The sequence below is a fragment of the Camelina sativa genome, chromosome 2 (assembly GCF_000633955.1).
Source record: "Camelina sativa cultivar DH55 chromosome 2, Cs, whole genome shotgun sequence".
Lineage (NCBI taxonomy): Eukaryota > Viridiplantae > Streptophyta > Magnoliopsida > Brassicales > Brassicaceae > Camelina > Camelina sativa.
In genome coordinates, this window is record NC_025686.1 from 9026108 (window position 1) to 9052032 (window position 25925).

The 25925-nt window shown below is 33.8% G+C and overlaps 3 protein-coding genes across 3 annotated transcripts; 1 reads left to right on the top strand and 2 right to left on the bottom strand.

The window, feature by feature from the left end:
- On the top strand, window positions 12422-13820 carry LOC104720684 (uncharacterized protein At3g28850-like). The gene has a single exon (XM_010438563.2). It carries the CDS (start codon window positions 12593-12595, stop codon window positions 13619-13621), a length of 1029 nt encoding a protein of 342 aa, XP_010436865.1. The 5' UTR covers window positions 12422-12592; the 3' UTR covers window positions 13622-13820.
- Window positions 13881-16136, bottom strand: LOC104720689 (GTP-binding protein BRASSINAZOLE INSENSITIVE PALE GREEN 2, chloroplastic-like). Its single transcript, XM_010438570.1, has 3 exons — window positions 14858-16136; window positions 14595-14762; window positions 13881-14364 (listed from the first exon to the last, which is right to left on the bottom strand). Exons 1-3 carry the CDS (start codon window positions 16085-16087, stop codon window positions 13957-13959), a joined length of 1806 nt encoding a protein of 601 aa, XP_010436872.1. The 5' UTR covers window positions 16088-16136; the 3' UTR covers window positions 13881-13956.
- On the bottom strand, window positions 19226-21564 carry LOC104720699 (polyadenylate-binding protein-interacting protein 12). Its single transcript, XM_010438579.2, has 9 exons — window positions 21095-21564; window positions 20803-20913; window positions 20674-20718; window positions 20518-20590; window positions 20314-20426; window positions 20154-20213; window positions 19944-20060; window positions 19795-19856; window positions 19226-19701 (listed from the first exon to the last, which is right to left on the bottom strand). The coding sequence occupies exons 1-9, from the start codon at window positions 21452-21454 to the stop codon at window positions 19641-19643; spliced, it is 1002 nt and encodes a 333-aa protein (XP_010436881.1). The 5' UTR covers window positions 21455-21564; the 3' UTR covers window positions 19226-19640.

Consider the following 25925-nt stretch of genomic DNA (forward strand, 5'->3'; position numbering starts at 1 on the left):
TTGCGTAAGTGTTCTGCTATGTACCGTTCGTAATCTTCTCGTGTTTGTGGCTGTAATGTTGTACAAGAAGATAAATAATATGCAAGTGTTTTATGAAGTTGGTGAACCGGATTTAAACCACCAATAACCAGATTTACTCAAACCAAATCAACATAGAATTTTAGTGTCTCAAACCTTTATCAGTATGAGTTGAATACAGTGTCAAAAATAATAGAATTTTGTCTTCCAAACATCAACAGAAATGACTAGATTTTTTATTGTAAACAGCAACAAATATGAGTAGATTATAAACACATGTAAATGAGATAATGGGATAGAAACTAGTTTCCACCAAATTCAGAAAAAAATAACATACCGTGAATTGGGGAGTCAGTGCTGGAGAAAACGTGAAATTGCTGTTGGAATTCCTCTTACTTAATACTCTCCTGGAAGCCATGAGATGGGATAGAACGAGTGAGAGGGTTAAGTAGAGAAGAAAAAAACACTGCAATTGAAAGGAACTCTTTTGTTTCGACAAAAAAAACTGGCTCTTCCACTCGGGAACAACAATGGAGTTTCAGAAGCGGCTGAGTTTATTCTATTAGGGTTAATCTGTTTTGGATGTTTACTTAATTAGGCCAATAAACCCATTAAAAGGTTGGGTTTATAAATCCTTTATTAGCCCACTAACAAATAACATTAGCTAGGAGCCCATAATTAACCCACTAAACAATTCAGTTAACCGATTTTTAATCTTGTTTTATTGTAAGTTTAGTGTTTAATTAATCCACTAAACACTGTTTTATTGTAAGTTTCGATTTTTGATTTTTGATCTTGTTTTATTGTAAGTTTCGTTTTATTGTAAGTTTTGTTTTGTAAGTTTCGTTTTATAAGATGACAATTATTAATTTAGGGGTTTTTTATTTAGTTAACAGATTTATTTAAACACAAAATTTAACATACAAAATCAGTAAGATATGTACCGTTTATTCAGAATCGGTTGAATATTCTGATGAAGCGGAATCAGACTCTTCTTCAAACTCTCCAACCTCTTCTTCAGAAATGTTTAATACATCATCAATTGTGATCTTGGTACTTGCGTTATGAGAAAATATATGGTACTTGCGTTATGTATTGTGGTTTTTCTCCACCATCATCATAACGACTTGGTTTTCTGGTCTTGGTTTGAACACTTGGAGGAAAGTAGTGAGCAGCAAAATTGGATCTTTCTTCGTTGATGCTTTGAGCGATAATCGAACCTTCCACTTTGCTTAAATTTTTCACCTTCTTTTTCAGGTGGAACATGAATCTCTCAAATGGGTACATCCACCTATACTGAACAGGACCCCCAAGTTCCGCCTCTCTAGGAAGATGAATCGGAAGATGTTCCATTACATCAAAGAAGGAGGGTGGGAATATTTTTTCGAGATTGCAAATAAGGACGGGTATGTTATCAGATAATTGTCTAATGTCAGCTGTTGTAAGTGGCCTTGTACATAGGTCCCGAAAGAAAGCACTAATTCCTGCAGTATGAAAAAACAATGCATTAGTGGTAGTAACCGAAATATTAATAGTTTTTATTAAAAAAATTACCTGCAATAGCTTCATGTTCATTTTTGGGGAGGAGTTCGAGAAATGCAAATGGTAGTAACCGCTGCATAAACACATGACAATCATGACTCTTCATCCCTGATAATCGACCTTCCTGGTTCTCAACACAGTTTCGTAGGTTGGAATCATATCCATCAGGGAATTTAACTTTACGCACAATCCACCTAAAAAAGGCATCCTTGGCATCTCCATCTAATCTGAATTTTGGGATAGGACCTCTTCCGCTTGGTAAGACATGTAAATGAGGACGATTACATATCAAAGGCAAGTCTAATCTCGACTTCACATTGTATTTTGTCTTCCCTGGGACATTTAAAACGGTATTCAACAAGTTGTCAACGACATTCATCTCAATGTGCATGACATCAAGATTGTGTTTTAACAAGAGATCTTTCCAATAAACCAACTCCCAGAAAATACTATGTTTGTGCCAATTGTGATACTTTCCATAACCGTCCACTGGAGTATGTCCACCACCACTGCAATATGTTGTCTTCTCCGCACCAAAATCCCTTAGTTGCGTTAATATAGATTCACCATCTAGCTCGGGTGGCGGAGCATCTGAAACTGTGCGATTTTTCGTAAACAATTTTTTGTTGCGACGGTAAGGATGAGAGCCTGGGAGAAATCACCTGTGGCAGTCAAACCAACTTGTCTTCCGTCCATGTTTTAACTGCAATGCATCTGTGCTATCTTGACAATACGGGCATGATAATCGTCCATGTGTTGTCCATCCGGACAACATTCCGTAAGCTGGAAAATCGCTTATTGTCCACATTAGCACCGCCCTGAGAGTAAAATTTTGCTGCCAAGAGACATCATAGGCTTGAACTCCGTGCTCCCATAGGACTTGTAACTCATGAATCAAAGGTTGTAAGAACACATCAAGAGATCTCTTCGGGTGTTCTGGACCGGGGACAAGCACAGAGAGAAATAGAAACTCTCGCTTCATGCACAATGATGGAGGCAGATTATAAGGTGTGAGAATAACTGGCCACAAAGAATATTGTCGCCCATGTTTTCCAAAAGAGTTGAAACCATCTGTACATAGTCTTAGGTAGACGTTCCTACTTTCTGCTGCAAAATCAGGATACAATCTCTGAAAATGTTTCCATGCCTCTGTGTCTGAGGGATGCGTGATCTTCCCGTCAGTTGAATGCTTTTGGTGACATCTCATTGCTGCAGCGGTGCGCTCTGCTTGATATAATCTTTTCAATCGATCTGCTAACGGTAAATACCACATACGCTTAAACGGTACTCAAGATCTTCCACTAGTATTCTGGAACCGGGGCTTTCCACAAAATCGACAAGCTAAGTAGTCAGCGTCTGATTGCCAGTAAATCATACAGTTGTCAATACAAACATCGATCATCTGATATGGCAAACCGAATCCATGAACAAGCTTCTCAATTTCAATATAAGAAGCTGGTGAAATGTTGTCTTCTGGCAAAATTTCTTTCACAAAATCTGCCCAAGCATCTACACAATCTTCTGACAAATTGTAATCCGTCTTTATATTCATCATCCTAGTTGCGGCGAAGAAAGGAGAATGTCCTTCCTTACAACCTTCATATAACTTATTCTTTGAAGCATCTAGCATATCATAAAATCTTTTTGCTTCTACATTTGGTTCTTCTATTCTATTTGGAGGTTCTGGATATGCATGCATATTTTCCCTATATGCATCATGAACCATTTGAACTGTTCCTATATCCTCTTCTCCCAATCTAGATTCTTCAGCCCTCTCAGACACATTCCCACTAGTACTACCCACATGGTATGCATCATTTTCCCCATGATAAAACCATACTTTGTAACTTGACATAATTTCATCTCTATAAATATGTCCCCAAACTAAATCTTTGTCGATGAAATTATTGTTGTTACAAGATGGACAAAGGCAAAACATCTTACCACTTCTTAAACAGCTTTCTTGATTTAGAGCGACGTTCATGAATTCGGTGAGTCTCGCTGCATATTCCCTCGTAAGCATCCCATTCGGATAGCCTTCCGCATACCTTTCCATATCCAACCACGAGCGAAAATTATTCATCGCTTTTTTATAATTAAGAACAAAAGTTTTTCTTTGTTTGAACAAGAGTTTATTTGTTGCAATCGTAATTCTTTTTTTTTGTTGCAATCGTAATTTTTTTTTTCTCTTGATTCTAGATATGAAATGACGATGTATAGGGGACTCAATTATATAGGGAAATAAAGATCTTATTCCTTCTTTTTTCCTACCAAATTGTTTACTATTTCACCCACCATACTCAACATCTTTATATCACACTTGTTTTTATTTGCCGACATCAAAATTTTTTTCCTCGCTTTATATCATCCTTGTATTTACGTGCCGACATATTTTTGATTATTTTCCAATTTCCTACAAATATTTCCTACGATCGACAAGTACAAGGAAAATTTCCTTCCAAATTCCTACAACGGTGTTACCTATAAACTTCCTACTTGTTTCCTTTGAATTTTCCTTCAAATATAGTTTAGAAGGAAATTCAAAGGATATTTTCCTTCAAAAATCCGTACGCTTCTCTTCCTTAGATATTCCTTCTGTTTTCCTACTAAATTTCCTTCGAGAATAAAATGTAAAGGATTTTGGAAGGAATCTTCCTTCCGTTTTATCATGCCTTTTATATAAGGATTTTCACTTCTAATTTCCTTCCATTATTTGTTTTGGTCATAAACGTGAAGTTGTTTGGTAGGAAATTTTCCTTCCAAAACTTTTTGTATCTAATTTCGTAGGAAAACATCATGTTTTCTTGTAGTGCCGGTTTGGCCGTTTGTATTTTCTTTATAGGTAATCCTTTTAATGACTGCAAGAAAAGGAGTAGAAGATACCCCAATGAAGAATGGAAAAATGCAGAAAGAGAAGCTAAGCAAAAATGTTTATGATAGTGGTAGATTTATGAACTTTTTAGTTCTTTTATGAGTTTGAAAACATATAATGTCTAAGATTTGGATCTTATGTTGTGTCCATATGATTGATGGTTAATGATATGTCATGGTGATTATTATTTTACTAGTTCTATTGCTAGATGTTCAGTTTTCTCGGATTACAATTTAATTTAGTAAGAAATTAATACTTTTGAAATTGAAAGTAACTTGAGGCGAGTTCTGACGTTAATTACAGCATCGTTTTGTTTGATGAAGCCAAGATAATTTAACGTCATTTTTAAACTGACACTAAAATACATAAAAGTGACGCGAATTATTTGACGTTAATTATAGCGTTGTTTTATCAAGGGAAGCGAAGATAATTAACGTCAGTCAATGTTAGACCATGGGCATTGGTGTAGGACACATTTTGGTCCCTTAAATATAATAAGATTTAGAGTTTCTTAAATTTGGTATGAGCATTGGTGAAGTTGTCCCTCAAATATAATAACATTATAAACATAAGTGGCATAGTGGTGAAATTGTCACAACAATGAGGACCACGGTTTGAACCTCCAATATGCGAATTTTTAATTCTTTTTCCCCTTAGCGAAAGGATAAATATGTAACTTCTTCCAGATCATCTTCTTCCACCTATCAACCCTAATGGCCGATTCATGTTTTCTGCATTTTTTTATCTTCTGTTTTTTCGATTTCCTTTTATTTACTATCATTTTTTCACATATCTTAACCCAAATAGCATAGATCTACCTTCCATCTATAGATTCTTGACAAAAAAAATTGAGTTTTATAAACTTTTTTCTCAGGCCAATTTTTTTACCGATTATGAGCAAATCGCGGCGGTTAACCACCGCCCACCGCCTCCATGCCGCTTAAACGGCTGCCGAGTCCAACTTTTAGAACACTGCAAACATCAAAAATAAAAACAAACAACACCAACCACATAGATGCTACCACGTGTAACGAAGGACACAGCAAAGATCGTCCCGTTTGGAGGAACGTTCCTTCGATAATCTGCATATTTCGATTTAAATTTAAAATTTTAATAGTGAAGAACGGACCAAACTAATGCTAATGCACATGCTCTTAAGTTGCTTTAGTAACCGACGCGAATTTTTTAGAGTCAGACTGACGTTAAGTTAAATAAAAACCGACTTTAAAAGCCTTCTTTTTTGTAGTGATGGAACTACACACTTCTATCAATGAATGTTATAGTTATTGAAATTGTTTAAATAATCAAAATAAATTTATCAAATGTAAGCAAAGCATAAGAAAAATATGAGCAAAACATAAGTTAAATATGAGCAAAACATAAGCTAAATATAAAAAAAATACAAAAAATACAAATTCAATTATTACTAAATTGAAAGAAAATGTGTATGTAAAGTTATGTATGTGTAATGTCTATAAAAACTTAAATTTAAGATTTCAAATATATTGAAACACAAATCGAAAAGGATATCCATGTTAAATACAATTATTACTTATTACAATGTTTTTGAAGTCGATTGATGGCACTATAGCAACAAACAAATAAACCATTGAGAGCTTCAAGAAGATTGCCAAATTGGCAGGATAATGTACATCTCAAGAGGTTGAAAGTAGACCGAACATGTTTCAAACAGTGGATTGGCTGGTTCCTCTTGTGGAGCTTTGGGAGCCACCACCTAGTGAAGAGATACATATTCAGAGAAGGACACCACAACTCTTCTAGAAAATTTGCATAGGTGGAAAACTGAAACAGGCGAAGAAACATCTATGGCTTTCTAAGGTAAGTTCTTGGCTCATCTTTTCATACACTTCTTTTGGTTTCTTAATAACTTCATTTTGAATTAGTGTATTTATAGGTGAACCAAGAGACACCAAATATGAAAAGACCCAGTCAAAGCCTTCTTCAAGTAGTCTCGAGGAAATAGAACTGACTCGTCACTAGTCTTTTGGATTTTGTAAAAGGACCAATGTGGTAATTTACAATGCTCTTTGGCTTTACATTTTATAGCAAGTTTGGCTGAATATTTAGAAATATTTTTTCTTACATATCCTCATATTTACATTAAGTGTAGCTACAGAATTGCTTGGAGCCTGCTCGAAGCTAGAATGGTTAGCCTTCATCCTCAATTGTTGTTGCACTGTCAATTGAATGTGGTGTCGCTTGCATAGTATTGAGTATATGTCTTATTATATAAAGATGTATATTAAGTGGTATTCCATATCAAATCAAAACCTTAAGTACGCTAGAAAATCATAAACACCAAAGAGACAATTCCAAACCATGAGAGATTGGAAAACCTTGCTAGCAAAAGAAAATAAGGTATCATGAGTGATGATCAAATTGGTATTATCGAAAATACACTTACAGATTAACCTCATATAAGATTGGATTTAACTATCCTTCATATATGGATAGCCATTAATTTATTTTGAAGCAAAACACCTATTGATAATTAGTAGATTTTCTTTTTACAATAGGTTTAAAACTTTTACTTTTTAATTTTTAGTTTTTTAATGTTTTAGTAAATTTAGAATTGAGACATGTCAACATTTTATCGATACAAGTAACAAGTGTCACGATCTTGTTAATGAGTAACTTTGACATCAAGCTTTATATAATGTGAAAACCCGTCCCGTTGACCCTACTAGCCCACCGCTAGCTTGCCCCCATAGACCCCAAGCTGGCCCTGCAGGGCATTGATCCTACCCCCTCACCATGGAAATCCTCGAACCCTGGTCCCCACCCTTTAACAATCTTCCACAGGACGAGCTGTCACCAATTGATCTGCATTGTGAGGGGTTAGGATCGATGCCATACAGGACCAGTTTGGGGTCCGTTGGGACGGCTAGCGGTGGGCTAGCAGGGTCCACGGACGGTCCGTTGGGGCAGCTAGCGGTGGGCTAGTGGGGTCCGCAGGACAGGTTGTCACATAAAAATCGATTTTTATGTGACAACCCATTCCGTTGACCCCACTAGCCCACCGCTAGCTTGCCCCCATAGGCCCCAAGCGGGCCCTGCAGGGCATCGATCCTAACCCCTTAGGATCGATGCCCTGCAGGCCAGTTTCGGGTCCGTTGGAGCGGCTAGCGGTGGGCTAGTGGGGTCTGCGGGACGGATTGTCACATAATAAGATGTAAAACTCATAAACCAATAAAGTGTACTTATTAAAAGTGTAAGCATTCATAAACTATTAAAAAGGGAATGAAGATGATAACAATTTTCAAAATTTCATATATCAATAAACATTTTCCCCAATTATAATTTCATATATCAATAAACATTCACGTGAATGTGTTAGGGTTCATGTCCAAGTTTGAGAAATGCCGCTTAGATTCTTTATTTATTTTCTCTCTAGGATCTTAAAAAATAAGATTATTGATGTTTTCAATTAAAATTTGTAGAGTTTTCTTTTGGTTACATTATTTACACATATGGAAATTTGAGGACTTTTTAAGGAGTTTAGTCACACTAGTTGGTTAAATTATATATTGAACTGTGTACTGTTTCTAACTTTTTATTAGTATTATTGTTTAAATAAATTAAAAATAATTTAATATTATAAATCAAAATGTTCCTATTATTTTAATTAATTTACATGATAACAAACAAAATTTAGACAATGTTTTTTAAAAAAAATAGAAAGACATCTTCAACTTCATTCAACCAACATCTTTAACTTATTTTACTAATATAATATTAAAGTTAATTAACAAAAATACCATGAACAGTAATTTCTTTTAGTCAGACTGCCACTTTTCTCCTTTCTTTTCCACAATGCCATAATCTTCACTTAAAAAAACATAAATGTCCCTCAATGAATATTATGCTGCTGATAGACAAAATACAGATGATGGATAAGATGCGTATGATAGACAATATGAGGATGATGGACAAGATGTGGATAATGGACAAGATGTGGATGATGGACAAGATGTCGATGATCAACAAGATGCAGATGATAGACAATATGCGGATGATAGACAAGATGTGAATGATGAACAAGCTGTGGATAATGAACAAGATGCGGTCCATGCGGATGATGGACAAGATGTGGATGATGGACAAGATGATATGGAGAAAGATGTATGCGAGAAATCCAATCCTCCATATCATCTTTTGGTCCACCCTCATCCACATCATCCTCTTTTAGTCCATCATCCTTTTTTGGTTTATTATCCTCGACATCTTCTTTTGGTCAACCATCTCGACAACTTTACCTTTTTTGTCTAATTATCTTTCATAGACAACTTATCTTTAATAATATGGATAACTAATTTGAACTCGTTGACAACTTCATTAATATAATTCTCGTCGACAAGTTATAAAAATGAAATTTGTGGACAAGTCTATGACTTTCTCTAATAACTTATCCATCAGATATTGTCCACGACAATCACTCTCTTTCATATAAGGATATTTTCATGGGAATTTGATTAGAAATGCCACTTTCCAAACAAAAGTTGTGGAAAATACCACTTTCCAATTTTCATTTTCAAAACTACCATTTTTAATTTTGTGCCATATATAAAAAGATGAAAATACCCTTTCATTAAATCATCATTAAATCATTGATTATTATAATTTACAATTAAGATTTTGAAAATAAATCAAGATTGACATTAATTATTTGTAAACATGTTGTTCATCATTATGTAACAATGTGGTGGACAAAAAACCTTGGTTGTTGTATATTGTCTCCCGGAATTGCAGATATGCAGTGTGGACATTGTTTTGAGTTAGTAGTGGACATGAATCTTCATACTAAACATTGGTTATGGTCCACTCAAGAGACGAAGAACATAATGGTGATGGACGAAAAACCTTGGCTACTAGATGTGGTCCACCGTATCTACAGACCTGCAGTGTGGACAAGTTTTTTGTTAGCAATGGAAACAAAACACATGACCAAACATATATGGTCCACTAAAGAGATAGAAGGACATTATAGTGGTGGACAAAAACTTGGTCGGTTGGATCTGGTCCACCGGATCTGGAAACCTGCAGTGTGGACAAGTTTGATAGTGGTAGACAAAAACTTGGTCGGTAGGTTTTGGTCCACCGAACACCAGATTTGCAGACCTCAAGTGTGGATAGATTTTATTGTTAGCAATGGACACAAAACACATTACCAAACATATATAGTCCACTAAAGAGAATGAAGGACATAATAGGGATAGACAAAAACCTGGACGGCTGGATCTGGTCCACCGGAGTTGCAGACCTGCGGTTTTGTCTGCCTGCAGTCGGGTATAAGAACTCTGGAACTAGACCTAGCGGTTTCACTTGCCACGGTAGAGCAAACAGATCAGATGAAGAATTGTGTCTTGATGAAGAATTTCTCCATTATATGCAGGCTAAAGACTGAAACAGATGGAGTTTTGCAGAAAGAGATTCAATTTGTTTTACCAAAAAAAAAAATAGAGATTCAGTTTGTGTTGTAGCACCGACAACAGACTAAGAAACACTGAGATAGAAGAAGATGAAAAATTGAGAGAGAATGAAGATGGAGAAACAAAAAAGTCGATGGTTAGAATGAGGAGAGAGAGATTTATTTTGTGGAAAAAAAATTATGTTAAATTCTTAATTTTGTGTTAGAAATAAGAAAGGGTATAATGGTATTTCAGTTATGGGGTTGTGGCAAGCGGGAAAAAGAATTGGGAAAAATGGCATTGACCAAAATGTTTGGTACTGTACATGGCAGTTTTGAGAAAATTCTCTATTTTCATCTTTTAATCACATATGAACAGTAGAAATATGACATTTTTAGAAAGATGAGGCAAATGTGGCATTCTCCAAAACTTTTATAAAAAATGTAGCATATTTGGCAAAAATCTTATAATATTACAGCTATTTTATTGATATTCCACATCGCTGACGAAAGAGCATTTATAAAGACATTTCTTCAAAATCTCAAGTGTTTGAAAATTATAGTTGCTCTCTTGTTTGATTCATGTTCTCTTATTTGTTGGCTTAGATATGTCATAAACTAAGTGCTAGTGCTTTCTTATTTGATTTAATGACGACATATCATTGATGAGTTTCAAAACTATATAGTAGTAGACACATTTGGTAAGCCTACTACTGCTTATGTCAGTTAAAAGATATGTAGAACTGCATGTACTTCCTTTGAAAAAAAAAACGAGATTAATTTATTATTAATATAATTAGGAATTAGCAAATGCTAAAAAACCAATAACGAATCATGAAAAAACAATAAAAATAACAAATGTAGTATGATAATTGAGCTAACAATCCAAACATGTATTGACAACTACAAGTGAATCAAACATATAGTAAATCAATCATTCATATTGACAATTAAAATGTCGAAAACCTGTAGATATATAGTAGTAGATTATCATGCAACCACTTATTACAATGGATGAGAGATCTAAATTAGAATAATAAAGTTAAAACAGTTATAAATTATGTAATCTCAAAATCTCAGTCCAACAATAGCTAAGTTGATGAAATCATAATTAGCTAGTCAACTCGTTGTTAATGCATGAAAGACAACCTTTCAAAATTATCACGATCTTGCGGGTAAGATCAAAAGTCATCTCTTTAATCTCTCACAAACAAATCACTGCTTGAATTGTAGCACAACTGAAACAAAACGGGGCAAAAATCCATATATCAAGGTTTTAAAAGAAACGATTTGAAGTTTTTTTTTTTTTAATGGCTTTAACAAAAGAAGAAAAATGTTTCTGTAATTTTTTTAAAAAAAACTTTCATCACCATATACAATATTATAAATAAATAATCAACTAAAAACTGCTCTCCGTCTTTCTCCCTAGGCGATCGTTCATCCTTTCTCCAGCAAAAACTCTTTTCTTGCTATTGATTCCGGCCGGTGCTGGCTTCTCCGGCGTCGGTCGGCCCTCTCTTTTATTCTAGTTTTTCATTTTCCTACTTTATATATTTTTAAGATATAAAAATGTTTTACCATCTTCTATTTCTTTTCACCCTTATGGTTATCGCTGCTATTCTCTATGCTGGTTATAGGGGTTTTATGGGACATCTCTCCTTTTTTCCGGCAGTTATCTCCACACCGAAGTCCATGATTCGATGTGATGTATTCTCTTTGTTCTTGCAGATCTATAAATGGAGAATTCGAGATATGGTGTTTTCACAACCATTTTCACATTTTTCAGTGGTCATTCAATCCGCTGATGTCAATCAATTCTTCTTAATGGATCTGCTCTGGAAGAAACACCCATGAAAACCACCATGGAGAAAGAGACAATTTGGGGATGAAGATGTAGTGATAGTAAGCAATTATCAATGGATGAATAAGGCGAATCTGATTTTGATATCACGAAGGAGACAAGTTCCAGATGCAAGTCTAACAACATTTAGTCTCAGTTTATTAATCAAGGTTATGCCAAGTGCATTTTGGAGTTTCATCTATAAGATGATAGCCATTTACAATTGTATGAGAGGGTGACTTAACAGATGTTATCTGTTAGCCCGTAAGGCTTCCGATTAGAAAGCAGAGTTAATCCACTCTTTCATCGAAATTGTGTTCAATTTCCTGTATTTGTGATAATTGGTTGTATTTGATTTGCTTCTGTTATTTGTAAACTCTGTTCTGATATCTATGATAATTTAGTGTTAAAAAATAAAAATAAATAATCAACTGTAAAAGAATTGAAAACACTTATATACCTCTCAAGACAATTTTTAATCATCCTATCTATAACTGGTTTAACTTTTAATCTTATAATTTCAAACTTGAGTTTGTTCCCAAAAAAAAACGTAATATAATACATATCTATATATATATATATATATATATAAACAACTATATTCAAACTTTTAAAGTATAAAACAAATAGTTTAAACCTTTACATCTTCTTCAAACAATCACATCTTTAACTTTATTTCAAAAACAATCACAAAACTAAATAAATATTTTGATTTTTTCCTCAGAGCCAAAGCAAAAGTCACATTTTTCCCACTTTAGAGCTTTGTCTTAATCTCACTTACTCGACCGTTCCTCTCAAAATTTTCAAAAAACTCAATTTTGAATCTCACAAAAAAAGGAAGTTTCCGGCGTTAGATTCGAGAAGGAAAAAAAAACCGAAATCTCCGGTGATAATGGGTTGCGTCTCATCGAACCTCCTTAATCACGACGAAGACTTCCCTCAACTCGGCGGTGGAAGCTCCGGCTTTGGCCACCACATCGTCAAACTCACGTCCACCACTTACGGTCTTCTAACTCTCGATCCTCCTCCTTCTTCTCCTCCTCCTTCCTCCGCCGCATTCTCCTCCGACATGCCTATGACACCGCCGGAGAAATTCAAGATCGGTACTAAATCTAAGTCGTCATTGTGGTCTGAGCCAAGGGTAATCAAGTCTGAACCGGAGGTTATTAACTCATGGGAGCTAATGTCTGGTCTCGACGGTGAGAGTTTCCGATTCACTCCTCTTCCGAAGACTCCGGTTAAGTATAAAGTCTTCGGCGGAGAGAACAAAGAGAACTCTGAACCTAATCGGAGAAACCCTAGAAAAAACTTGAACGACGACGTTTTGAAACCGTTAGATCCGAACATAGATGATCCGGATCGGAGAAACCCTACGAAACCGTTGAAAGATCTGAAGTCGGCGGAGAGATTTGAGAGGATTTGTCCTCCCGGAGGAGAGAACCGAGTGGTGATCTACACGACGTCGTTGCGCGGTGTTCGTCGGACGTTTGAGGAGTGTAACGCTGTGAGAAGCGCGGTGGAGAGTTTAGGTGTTGTGGTTTGTGAGAGAGATGTGTCTATGGATAGAGGGTTTAAAGAAGAGCTTGTGAGTCTAATGGCGAAGAGAGTTAAGGATGATGGAGCTGCTACTGCATTGCCGCCTCGGGTTTTTGTGAAGGGAATGTACATTGGTGGAGCAGAGGAAGTGTTGAGACTAGTTGAGGAAGGTTCTTTCGGAGAGCTGATCGGTGGGATTCCGAAAAAGAAAGCGGGAGGATGCGAGAGCAGCGCGTGTGATGGGTGCGGCGGTTTGTTTTTCTTGCCGTGTTTTAGGTGTAATGGAAGCTGTAAGATGGTGAAAGGATGGGGTAGTGCTGCTGTGGTTGTGAGATGTAATGAGTGTAACGAGAACGGTCTTGTTCCATGTCCTATTTGCAGCTGAAAGAGAGTTCTGATTTCAATCTTTTTCAGTTTGTGTCTCTTAAGCTATGGGGTGAAATAGACCAAACCTATCTATGTTTGTTTGATGATCCGTTATGTATAATTCAATACAAATCCTCTTATGTTCTACAATGTCATCTTCTTCTTCAAACTTGTTCAGTTGAGATTGGTACTATATACGACCACAATAGGTTCAACTCTTTGGTCAACGTAATGAACCTTTTCTATGAAAGAAATAAAGCTTAGATGAAAAAAAAAAAACATCAATCTTAGTGAATCTCATAGAACGAGTAATTTCAACAAACCAAGAAAAAGATAACTAGCTTATAAGAAGAGTTACATGGTTGGTATTATATCTGAAGGCTGTGACACCTCGCGGCAATGTTCTCTGTCGGAAACAGAATCTGAAGAAGAAGACTTGTTGGGTTTTCGTTTCTTCTGCGTTTCCTCTTTGTGAATTTGGTTATAATTTCTATCAGCTTTGGCAACGATCTTGGAGACGGTGAAACCAGAGTCTTCAAAAGTGTGTGATCTTTGCGGGAGCAATGAGTCACGGCAGAAGACATCAATCCCCTCGTGAGTCCATACACCTAATATCGCTTCTCCTTTGAGTCCTATCGCAAACCATCCGAGACCTGAAACAGCAATATCTACTGAACTTGTGTCCCAACTGCTTCCACTCACTCTGAATTCCTTTCTAACCCATTTTCCCAACTCTTCAACACGCTTCTCTCCAATTGGTGGCTTCATCAAGAATCAAAATGTTCAAAAAGGTTAAGACTTGTATCAAGAGCACTGTTCAAATCAAGCGTTGATCCTAACTACTTCAAGTTAGTTACAATTTGATAATTATCTACAATCAAAATGGTCCTCACGTTATGTATTCTTTTCATATCAAAGCATTGTAATCTCAATGGTGTTCAATACAAAAATTCATCACATTTCTATCATCTACAACTGAAAAAAAGCCTTACCTGCAATCGACAACCGAAATGGTCCTCTAGTGTTTTGTAAGCATTCTCCTTCTTCCCCATGTGAAGTGGAACATAAGGAGACGCCCAAACCGTTACATATAACGAATCAACAGATGATTCATCAATGTCAAGTCTCATTAATCCACCAATGTGCACTGTATAACCTTCCTGTAAACCAAAAAAAAAAACTCCAATTAACAATCCCACATTTGGTTACATGTATCCAAAAAAGCCAACAACACATTCAATCTATAAAACCAGACCTTGATCCTGTAAGTCCTTGGTTTAAGTTCCTTACTGATATGAACAAGTTTCTGCTCCTCTCTAGTAAGCCTCGTCGTAATCTGATGCGGATTCAACAACCCCGGAGTATCAAACAACTTAGCCTCAAAAGGCAAAACACCTTCAATCCTAATGATCCCCAATGTAGTTCCTGGCACAGGAGCTTCAGTCAAATGCCAAACTTTCCCACCAACCACCTTCCCAACCGCATTAATCAGCGTACTTTTCCCAGCATTTTGCGATCCAACAGCCCAAACATGTCCTCTCTTCCCAGCCATAGCTGCCACATCTTCAACCAAATCCTTAACTCCCCAATTCTTAACAGGACTAACGAAATGCAACTTAGTGATCTTACTTAACCCACCTTCACGAGCTCTTTGTCTAACCCAATGCTCAAACCTAGTAGGAGACAACGAACTAGGTAACAAATCAATCTTAGTCACTACAACAACAACTCTAGGTACATTTCCTGATCTCCCTTCTTTCCAAGCCGTATTGTTCTCATCAATAGTTCTCGACACAAGCTTAGCTACTCTCTTTGGGAAAGAACCATCGAAATCAGAAGCATCAACAACCATCAACACAACAGTTCTAGCACCAGAAGCTGAACCTAGTCTCCTACCAACAGTATGATCAAAATCAAAATCAGGAAGTAGATTCTCAACTGTTGGATCTTTCACTCTCCCGTAATGCCTAAGTGAATGACACCTCGCACACACCAATGGTCTAACATCTGATGGTTCTTGTTCTGTTTCTTCGTCTTTAGGGTTTAAGTCAGAAGAACTGTTGTTTGGTTCAATGATAAACCCTCGTTTGATTGAATCTATAAATTCAGGTTCTTGAGAGATTGGTACAAGATCACGAAGGTTCAAATCGTTCCTCTGTTTCTCTGTTGATGGTTTAATGAAGAAACCTGGATGTTTTGGGTTTGAGTTTTGCATATGAACTCCACAGCCTGGGCATACGGAGATGGTGATTGAAGTGGTGTCATTGTAATTCCCATCTCTGTTTAGCGGAAGCACATTAGAGGAAGAAGAGTAGAAACGAAGAAATGGAGATTTTGATGAAGTGTTAAAGTGAGGGGGATTGAGAAATGAAGGAGATGGGTTTGTTGTGTTGCTTCGTATGGAGGATTTGAAAGAGGAGAGAGGAAGAGCGAATAAACGTTTAAGCTTTGTTGATGAAAGCTCTCTCGCTGCTTTCGAAAGCATTTCACTCTGACGGTGACGACGACGATGAAGAGACGAGTACGAAAATGAAATTTAGGTTTTTTTTTTTGTTTCTGTGGGAGGAGGAAAACGAGTGTTTTTTAGTTTTGGTATATTGCGATTAAGGACCTATAGTATTCATGTTTTGTAAAATAAGTACTCATATTATTGTATGTGATAATACATCTATACTAAACTATTAAACAAATTGTAGGGGAAAATATTTAATTTATGTTTTAAAAAAGAAAAATTAATTTTAAATTATTAAATATATAATTATTCAAATAATTGAAAATTTTGTGTAGATATTTAAATTTCTATACGATTTGGGATATATAATCAAATTAAATCCTTAATGAAGCCTAAAAACTCAATTTTTTTTTTAAAACTTACTATTATTGAGTTGATTTTTTGAAAAACTGTTTATTGACTATTAATAACTCCACTAAAAACATGTTTTTCCTCACCAATTAGAAAAACTTAAAATTTAATTTTTGAAAAACAATATTGAGAAAAATTCCAATGTTCTTGATATTTTAGGGGTTATATGATATCAAACTTCGAGTTGGTTGTATCAATGCATAGTAGTTCTAGCTGAGCTTTTCTACCTTTTTGGATTTATGTTGTTTATGTTGCTAATTAAAATTAAAACATGTTGATTCATGTTATTTTTGTTTCTTGTAAAAATCTTGATCATTAGTTTTCACTGTTTGATTGGGTTACATTGAGTAGAAAGAAAAATTTACTTATTAGGGGGAGAAGAACTCAAGTTTAAGTCTAAATTCAATAATATTAAAATAGTTATAGAGAAGTGTCTTTTAAACAATTTTTGCATTAGGCTAAAAATGGTAAGAAGGCCAACCATTTACAAAAGCCCATTCTGATCAAACAAAAAAAAAAATACCCAATGAACTAAGAGGCAACATACAATATGGTAGTAGCCCTCTTTGAAGAGTAAGTTGAAAAGATGGAGAATCATGGATTAGATTTAGAAATCATAACTGCATGATCTCATTGCTGCAACTATGTTCAAGTTCCCATCGAATTGGAATTTAATATAGGTGCACTTCCTTGCTCCAAATTATGTTCCATGGCCATGCGTCCACAAGTCTTGCTTTAAGCTCATTTTTACTCTTTTCATATGAAACCGGCAAAATATCTTGATTTGAATATGTTAACCTACCAAAATAATGCCAAAACATACTCCCTCCGTTTCAAAATATAGGATGTTTTAGTAAAAACACGCATATTAAGAAAAAGTTACGTTTAAAAAGTTTAACCAATCATAATCAAGACTGCATAATATAAAATATAAAATTAATATAAAAGTTGCATAGAAAGTTGGAAACATCTTATATTATGAAACAAAAATAATCCTCTAAACATCCTATATTATGAAACAGAGGGAGTATAAAACTTATGTTGAGACTCTACTTAAATTTTTAAAAAGTTATCAAACATCTAACTTTTTTGGTTTAAGACATTTTTTTGATTCAAAGAGTATCATTTTCTATTTTTTGATGCAGTTTTTAAAAACTAAATCTTATATTTTTTTTTCAGAAACTAAATCTTATATTATCTCTATTATTTAACTTATTGATTAGAATGACACATTTTATTTAGTGTATTTTTTTATTAAGAAAATACGAAATTTACATAGTTTTTGTAGATTATATAAAAAATGTTAATATTTCTCTTTGTGAAACTAATTATAACATAGTAGTCCTCTATAATTATCTCTGGTTACTCTTTTCTTCATGTTAATAAAACTTCTAAATTGTAAACTGCAATATACTTTGTGGCTCATTTCATTGTATATTACTCACTCTATCTCATTTTATAAGCTCTTAAATTAAAATGTGTATATTAAGTTTATTTTTATGCAAAAATTTATTTAATATTTTAATTTAAGAGAACTGAACCAATCACAAAATTATTTCTTTTATGTCAAAATACATGTTTTACACAAATTAAAAGAAAACTATACTATAATTTTATTTTTCTTCTAATTGATGAACTGAAATAATATGAATAAAAAGATATTAGTATTATTAAAAAATTAATACTACATGAACATGTTATAAAAGATTATAAATATTAAATGTATTGAAAACTTTGTATGGATAGAATAGAAGTAGATAGGAATAGGATCATTACAAAAGTCATTAGCATCATTACACAACACTTTTGACCTTTTGTTTGTTTGTGTGTTTTGGAAAAGTACAAAAGGTGTCAAAGCTGATACAGAGATGAGTGCAACGAGAGCCACCACATCTCTCGAAAAGCGCAAAGATGGATCAAAGCACTGTTGTTAATGCAACGAGCCACCACATACGCTTGACGTGTGATACTTGCAAATTACAATATTATCCTTTGGAGTTTGTTACTAATTCGATTTAAAATGGCAACTCTGACCAAGTTGACTTGTTTGACAATTAATTGGAGTAAAAAATTTACATTGACCAATTCGACATTTGACTGATATTTACTGATCAAAGGAGAAAAAAAAAAGATAAATCTAAAAAGAAACAAAATAATTCAGCTTCAATTTTCCAAAGAATTGTTTGGTCAAGTTTAAAACTGTTTTCGATAATTCTAATTTTAGATATTTTCAAAAACATAAATTTAATTCGTTTCGATTATTTGACTTATGAAGTATGAACACAAACAATAATTTAATATTTCAGGAAATATCTAAAATTTTAAAGATAAAATAATAAATTTCAAGATTTTCCTTTTTTTCTTTGTTAAATTTATACATGTTTCTGAATTATGATAGTTCTAGTTTGTATATTTCTAGCAATGACTTTTTTAATTCTCGACGTTAACATAACATATATTATAATTATACTACCTAAAAATTAGTCTTTATTTTTTTGTTAAATTTCATATACACCTAATTAACTGATTATTAAAAATGTAGACTCATTCAATATGATATACTCACGTTTATTCATTTTTTATAATTTTCTATCTGATAATTCTAATTAATTATTTTTTGTGACAAACAGCATTCTCGTTTCCGAATTTAAAAATGAAAACAGAAACTGACTTATTCAACTATGAACACAGACTACTATGTACCTAACACTCTTCTTGATTAAATATATAAAACAAATATTTTAATCAGATACTACAAACAAGGACAATAAGGTAATTTGATTAACTCTAAAAAGTAGGAAACATTTTCAGCAACAAAGCAAGTTTTTAACAACTTCAGGGGGTAAAGAGTAAAAAATAAATAACTAAAAGCGCCCATTAAAACAGAGACAAATCTTCTTCAAAAGCCTCTCTCTCTCTCAGTGTTTTACTCTTCTGGACTGTGGTAAACATCTAAACGTAGGAACCCAAATAGAAAAAAAAAAAAAAACTCTCCCTAAGAGATTTTACCCAAACGATCCCAAAAGCAAAAAGCAACAGAAGCATCATCATCAAGCTTCACAGCATTACATAGGGTAATGAAAAGCAAAAGACCAGAAGAAAAGTTTCAGACAAACATTCTTTACATGTCTGTGGAGGAGCAGAAATATATATAAAAGCCTGTGTAGCTAAACGGTTAATGCATAGGATGTCGCGGGACAGCACGGGAACGAACAGGTGTCTTTGACGGACTCACCCTGCATAACCCAACCAGCGAAATACGATTAATGCTCAGAGATTTATAATTAATATAGAGAGAATGTTTTTAAGAGTTGGTTTTTTCTTTGGACCTTATCGGTAAAGAACCAAGAAGAAGACCACTGCAGTTGAGGGCAGCTATTGCACTTTCAGCCTGCAGAAGAGTAAAAAGATCAGTACTTTGAAGCTTAATCTATTGACACAACCGTAAGAAGATGTGCTTTTAAACAAGTTTTTTTACCATGACAAACTCAACGAAACCGATGCGAGTTGGATGATGATAATCACCCAACAGCCTCAGACGGTACACTTCTCCACACACAGACTCAAAAAAGAGTTTGATGTCTGCGTGAGTGAGCTGTTGAAAAGTGAAACTAATCAAAGTAAGCTCCTTTAAGTTTCGGAATAGCTCAGCAAAGGAAAAAAACCAAATCAAGAAAAAAAAACTCACCTTCTTGTCGATGTTAGTGCAGTAGATAGTTCTCGCACACATCTCACGCTCATCTTCACTCTAAGAAAAACAAAAGAAGACTATAAAATCAACATCATGAATCTAAAAAAACCATAACTTTCCACTCAGAATATGATGATACACAAGAAAAAAATCTCACCCTCGGCAAGAACGTCGGGTTAACCGGTGCTATAGCGGTTTTGGAAGGCATAACCTTCACAGGATAGAACCCCAACATCGTACCAGACAAATTCAGCGCAGCTCTTGCACCCACTACAAGTATCAAAAAAATGACCAAACCATAAACCAACCATTCACAGGCACAATCCAAGAAAACAGATAACATAATGAAAACTAATGGTACCTTCATCAGTGAACTCAATGAAAGCAAACCGAAGTACTGAGTTAGGGTCACCACATATACGACAATCAACTACCTAAATAACAAAATATAGTCAACAACAGAAACATAACACACCACAAACAAAGATGGAGGAGTCTATAGATGAACTAGTTAAACCTGTCCAAAGCCGATAAACAAACCAGCAAGCTGCTCCTCAGTGACCTTTAAACCCAAAGAGTAAGATAGAAGAAGTTAAAACACACAGTAAAGACTTAAACACTAAAGAAAGGTGGAGACTTTTAAAACCTGTTGGTCAATATCAGACACATAGACAGTTCTTCGAATGATCTCTTCACGTTGAGCCAAACTTGTCCTAGGATTCATTCTCCTTTTCCCTTGTTGTCCGAACGACTTCTTCTGTTTTCAAATCAAATCATTTTGACACAAAAAGGTGAGATTTTTTCCAACTTATAAACACATAAAAGAAGAAACAGAGAAGCCAAATTTGATAAATCTATCAAAAACCCTAAAGAGTATTGTAATAAAAATCCCAAAAAATAAAACACAGAGATAAGAGACAAAAGAGTCATGTCCTTACCCGACGAAAGCCACCGTCTTCGTTCACAGGGAAATTTCCGGCAATACCAAAACCATTGTTAACAGCAAAGAAACCACCGTTAAAGCCATTAACGACTGGCTTAGTAAGAGAAGGAGGAACAAACTCTTCAGCCATGGGGTTAAGCTTAGATAAGAGCTCATGAAGCTCTCTCATATCACGCTTAAAACTCTCACCACCGTCGGATCTCGCCACGTGGACTCCGATCTCTCCATTTCCGCCGTGATCGCTGTTGTTAGAAGAGACTCCTGATTCTTGACTGGTGACTGAAGACGGCGGCGACGGCGAAGAGATCAAACCACCAACTTCCACCACCGTAGTATCAGCTCCGATGACCGCCATGATCGTAGAAATCGAACAAAACCCAGAAATAAAAATCCGATTTTTAAGACAAACCCCACGATCAAAGTAAAGAGATATGAGGAAGAGAAATGAATAAAAGGGAACAGTAGCTATAAGAAGGGGAGAGCCACCAAGAAAGAGAAGAGAGAAGTAGAAAGAAGAAGATGAGGACAAAAGAGTAATTAACCAAAGGATTAATCGCAATTAAAGTTTTGATTAGATGAAAACATTAGCGAGGTTCGTTTGGGATTAAAATCCAAAAATCTGAGTTTAATGTTTACTTTTTATACCGTGGTGAAAATGTTAAAATGATCGGATAAAATAAATTGATAAATCGGTCTTACTACAGAAGAGAAGAAATCACGTATCTGAGCTAGATCTTAGCAAACTTGAACCTACAAACTCTTCTTTTGGCATATACTCTTTTGGAACCTGATCCAAAGACATATTTTCTCGGAAAAATATATGTACTCTTTTGGCATTATTTATTTATGTCACTAACACCAAAACAAGACATAAATTTATGACACCAATATACGAATTTTAATTTGACATAATAGAGATTTTATTTACATTTGCATATTAACAATAAAAAAAACCCAACCTTGATATGATTATAAGTTTCTTTAACAAAAAAAAGTAAGCTACAAGTTTCCCACTCTAGTAAACAATAAGAAAAATATAGTAGTTGAGAGTTGGGATTAACGTAATGATATGGAGAATGGCGACTACCGAAAGGACACATGGACATGGCATAAAACGAATGCATAGTTTTCTGATGTGTATTATATATATGTTTTCTTAAACAATACGCTATAACAGTTACCATCGATATGATTTCATCAATTTAAAAATACAATTACCTATGACCATCGATGATCAATTGATCTATATAGTCAATTTTTAATATATTTCGCTATCGTATTCGATTTGATTTTGGAAACATTTCAAGTCTTACTTAATTAACATTCTCCCTTTTTAATGTTAGCACGGAGTAGGCAGGGCATGAACCAGATATCTGAAATTTTGGTGATATAGAGTATGTGATATGCTTCTCTCCGTCCGAATTATTAGTTAGATAATATTAATAGATACCACAATTCTAAAACAAAATTAAGTAAATACTATCGGCTTGGTTTTATGTTAGTAAATACTATCGGTTGGCTAAATGAAAGTAAGGAGAAAGTCATAAACACCCTCATATGCATGAGAGAATTTAATTGTGTACCTAAAACTACATGTGTTTAAAAAAATAATATTTTTTAAAAAGAAATAAATATAATAGAAACCAATAACTTGTAACATAACGAAATAGCATGTTACATTACAAAATAACGTAATTAAAAAGTTATAAACACCTTCATGTAAGTGAGAGAGAGTCACGAAATAGCATGTCACATTACAAAATAGCCTGAAATTATTATATCCAAAGATAAGCAAAATGTCATGAAACGGAGAAAAAGAGAAATCTGGCAGCTAAGAAATGAGAATCCAGAAAAGGGTAGATGAAATAATCAGACAATAATATTATGGGGAATTTTCACTTTTTCAGATTCAATGCTGAGAGGGAGAGAGGGGGAGAGAGAGATAGGGAGAGAGGGGAAAGAGAGAGGAAGAGAGAGAGGCGGAGATAGGGGAAGAGAGAGAGGAAGGGAGAGAGAGGAAGGGAGAGAGGGGAAGGGAGAGAGGGGGAAAGAGAGAGGAAGGGAGAAAGGAGAAGAGGGCTAAAGTAGTCACATAAAGATGCAAAACTTGAATCTGAGCCGATATTATACCATTGTGGTATTTACTTAATTTTGTTCTAGAATTGTGCTATTCAGTACATATTCTCTTATTAGTTTTTGATTCATATACAATTTGTAGATAACCGGATATCTGTTAAAATTCATGTGTTGTTTTGATGCTTCCACTTACTGTTAGACTGTTCTGTTATGATATACAATTTTGGTGATATAATGACACCAATGGTTTAGAAACTAACCTCAGCGATAACCGAGTGATCACAAAATCATGAACTACTAGATTAGGACCCGTGCTAGAGCACAAGTTGAAATTCCTTTTTAATATCATAATTTTAGAATAAAATATAATTTATATGATTGTTTTAAAAGATTTTTTGGATAAAACATCTATACTATTAAAAGGGAAGCATTATTTACAAGGCAAAATGAATCTTGAAATATATGACATAAAATGACCCTGAATAAATTAAAAAGCATACAATATAAAAGGGACATTAAAGTAAATTTGATAATATGCACGGATCCTATATGCCCTGGATTAATTCTGTTCGGATCATGTATTAACTGTTCAGAGCTGTTTTTCATACTCCCGTATCCAAACAGAATCGAAACAAGCATCTGCAATAAAATTCAAAAAAGGTAAGTAGTTTTGCGTAAACAATTTAAGGAAACAATAATTTTGATATTTATGTATATGTTTAATTTGGGCAATTAATTTCGAAATTGTATATATGTAAACTTATTTAATTTGATTTTATATTTTGAGATATATCCGGAAACAAGAAATTATGATGTTACCTAATATACAAAATCATCTAAATGTTTATAGAAATAATTTAAATCGGTATCTATTAAAATCGAGCAATTAAATACAAAATTGTATATATGTATAAAAATATAATTTGGTTATATATTGTGAGATATCTGTAAACAATATTTATGATTTTATATTATGATTTCAAACATATGTATTACATATATACAGTATGTTTAAATCTTGGATACTGAATTAAGATATACATACGTTTGAAACTACTTATAACTTATCATTTTATCAATGCATAAATGTGCGGATCCGAAAACATGTTACAACTAAAGTAAAACAACAGTATTTTAAATATGTTTTTTTTTCTTCAGCTTATCTAGCATAAGCATGTACAAAACAAGAGATAAAAGAATGTTAACTGACACGGCATGTATGTGTGATTCTATTAACTGAATGTTTCAAAGAAATTATTTTTCTTCATCAAATACTTTATTTTGTTTTGAATCAAACTATTACGTGTTTGTGTGCTAAATATGTAGGAACATGATTTTGAGGAAATGAAAAAAGAATAATGAGACAGAAACGGGATGGAAGGAGGAATAAGATGAGATTAAAAATTTTCAAAAATCAAAATCTAGGATCATGTTAGAATTAAAATAAATTAATGCTTCCAATATATTATGTAACATATTTTTCAATTTATCTAACACAAAAATGTCAAAAAAATATTCAAAAGAAAAAGAAAAAACATAAAACTATGTTCTATAATAAAAAAAAAAAAAAATCAACCATAGTTATGAGACATATACAGGACATGATGGATTTTATGTCCTAAATTAGACATACCATCTTTCTGTTACTATTTTTTAATATAATTGTTTTTACTGATAACAAAAACAAATTTGATCATTTTTTTGTCTAAACCGAATTAAAAATAAATCAAATACTAAACTGATACAAAAAAATTTTGGATTATGAATGTTAATAACATTTATTAAAAATATGTTTACAAACATAATCCGCATGTACGTAATAAATTATAAATGTGTTAGTAAATTTAGTTTTTAAAATCAACCCCGCACGTATGTGCGGGTCCGAATCTAGTTATGCAATAAAATCACATGCTAAATATGATGGCTTGAAAAAAACATCTATTTTGTAAGTTTTATATTATTAATTTTATAATTTTATGTATGAGAAATGGTTATGTTTGTTGTTTGTTTTTATTTTATTTTTTGAACATTTTTTGTGAAAGTTTTTTAATATGACCCGTGCTTAGGTAAGATTTTATTTTCAACTGCATAATAAAATCTCGGAAATCACAATTAAGTGTGATAAATTGCCAAGATTTTATTCTTTTTTTTTACGCCTAACAGTATATAATTTGTAACAATACATGGAATACTAAAGATTTTATTTTGAAAATTGTATAAATCATTTTTAAGAGGATTCTTTGGGATATTCTTAAATGTATTCATATAGTCCACGAATTGACCAATTAATCTATAACCTTTTTTTGTAACCAACTTTTATTTAATCTATCATCTATTTTGTAACCAACTTATAAAAATTATATAGTCTATAAAAAAGTTGTGTACTTTTGTTTTATTATATAGGGGATAATGTGTATATATATATTTTTTTAAACAGACTAATTGTTTTTCTCTACAATTTGTTCAACTTTACAGTAAGCATAATCCAACTAGTTGTATTTGAAAGAAGAAGCGGGTAGGTTTAGAATAAACTTCTCTTTCTTTCTTATTGAATAGAATACGATTACAACCCTATATATTTTACAAGAGAATCTAACTTGTGCATTAAGTAAACCTTGGGAAATAGGCGATTCAATTTCTTATTCTTGTTCTATTTATCTAGAATACGAAAATATACAATATAACCTATGATACAGCCCAATTTTCCCCTCAAGTTGGAGCATGCAGGTCACAAATGCCCAACTTAGACA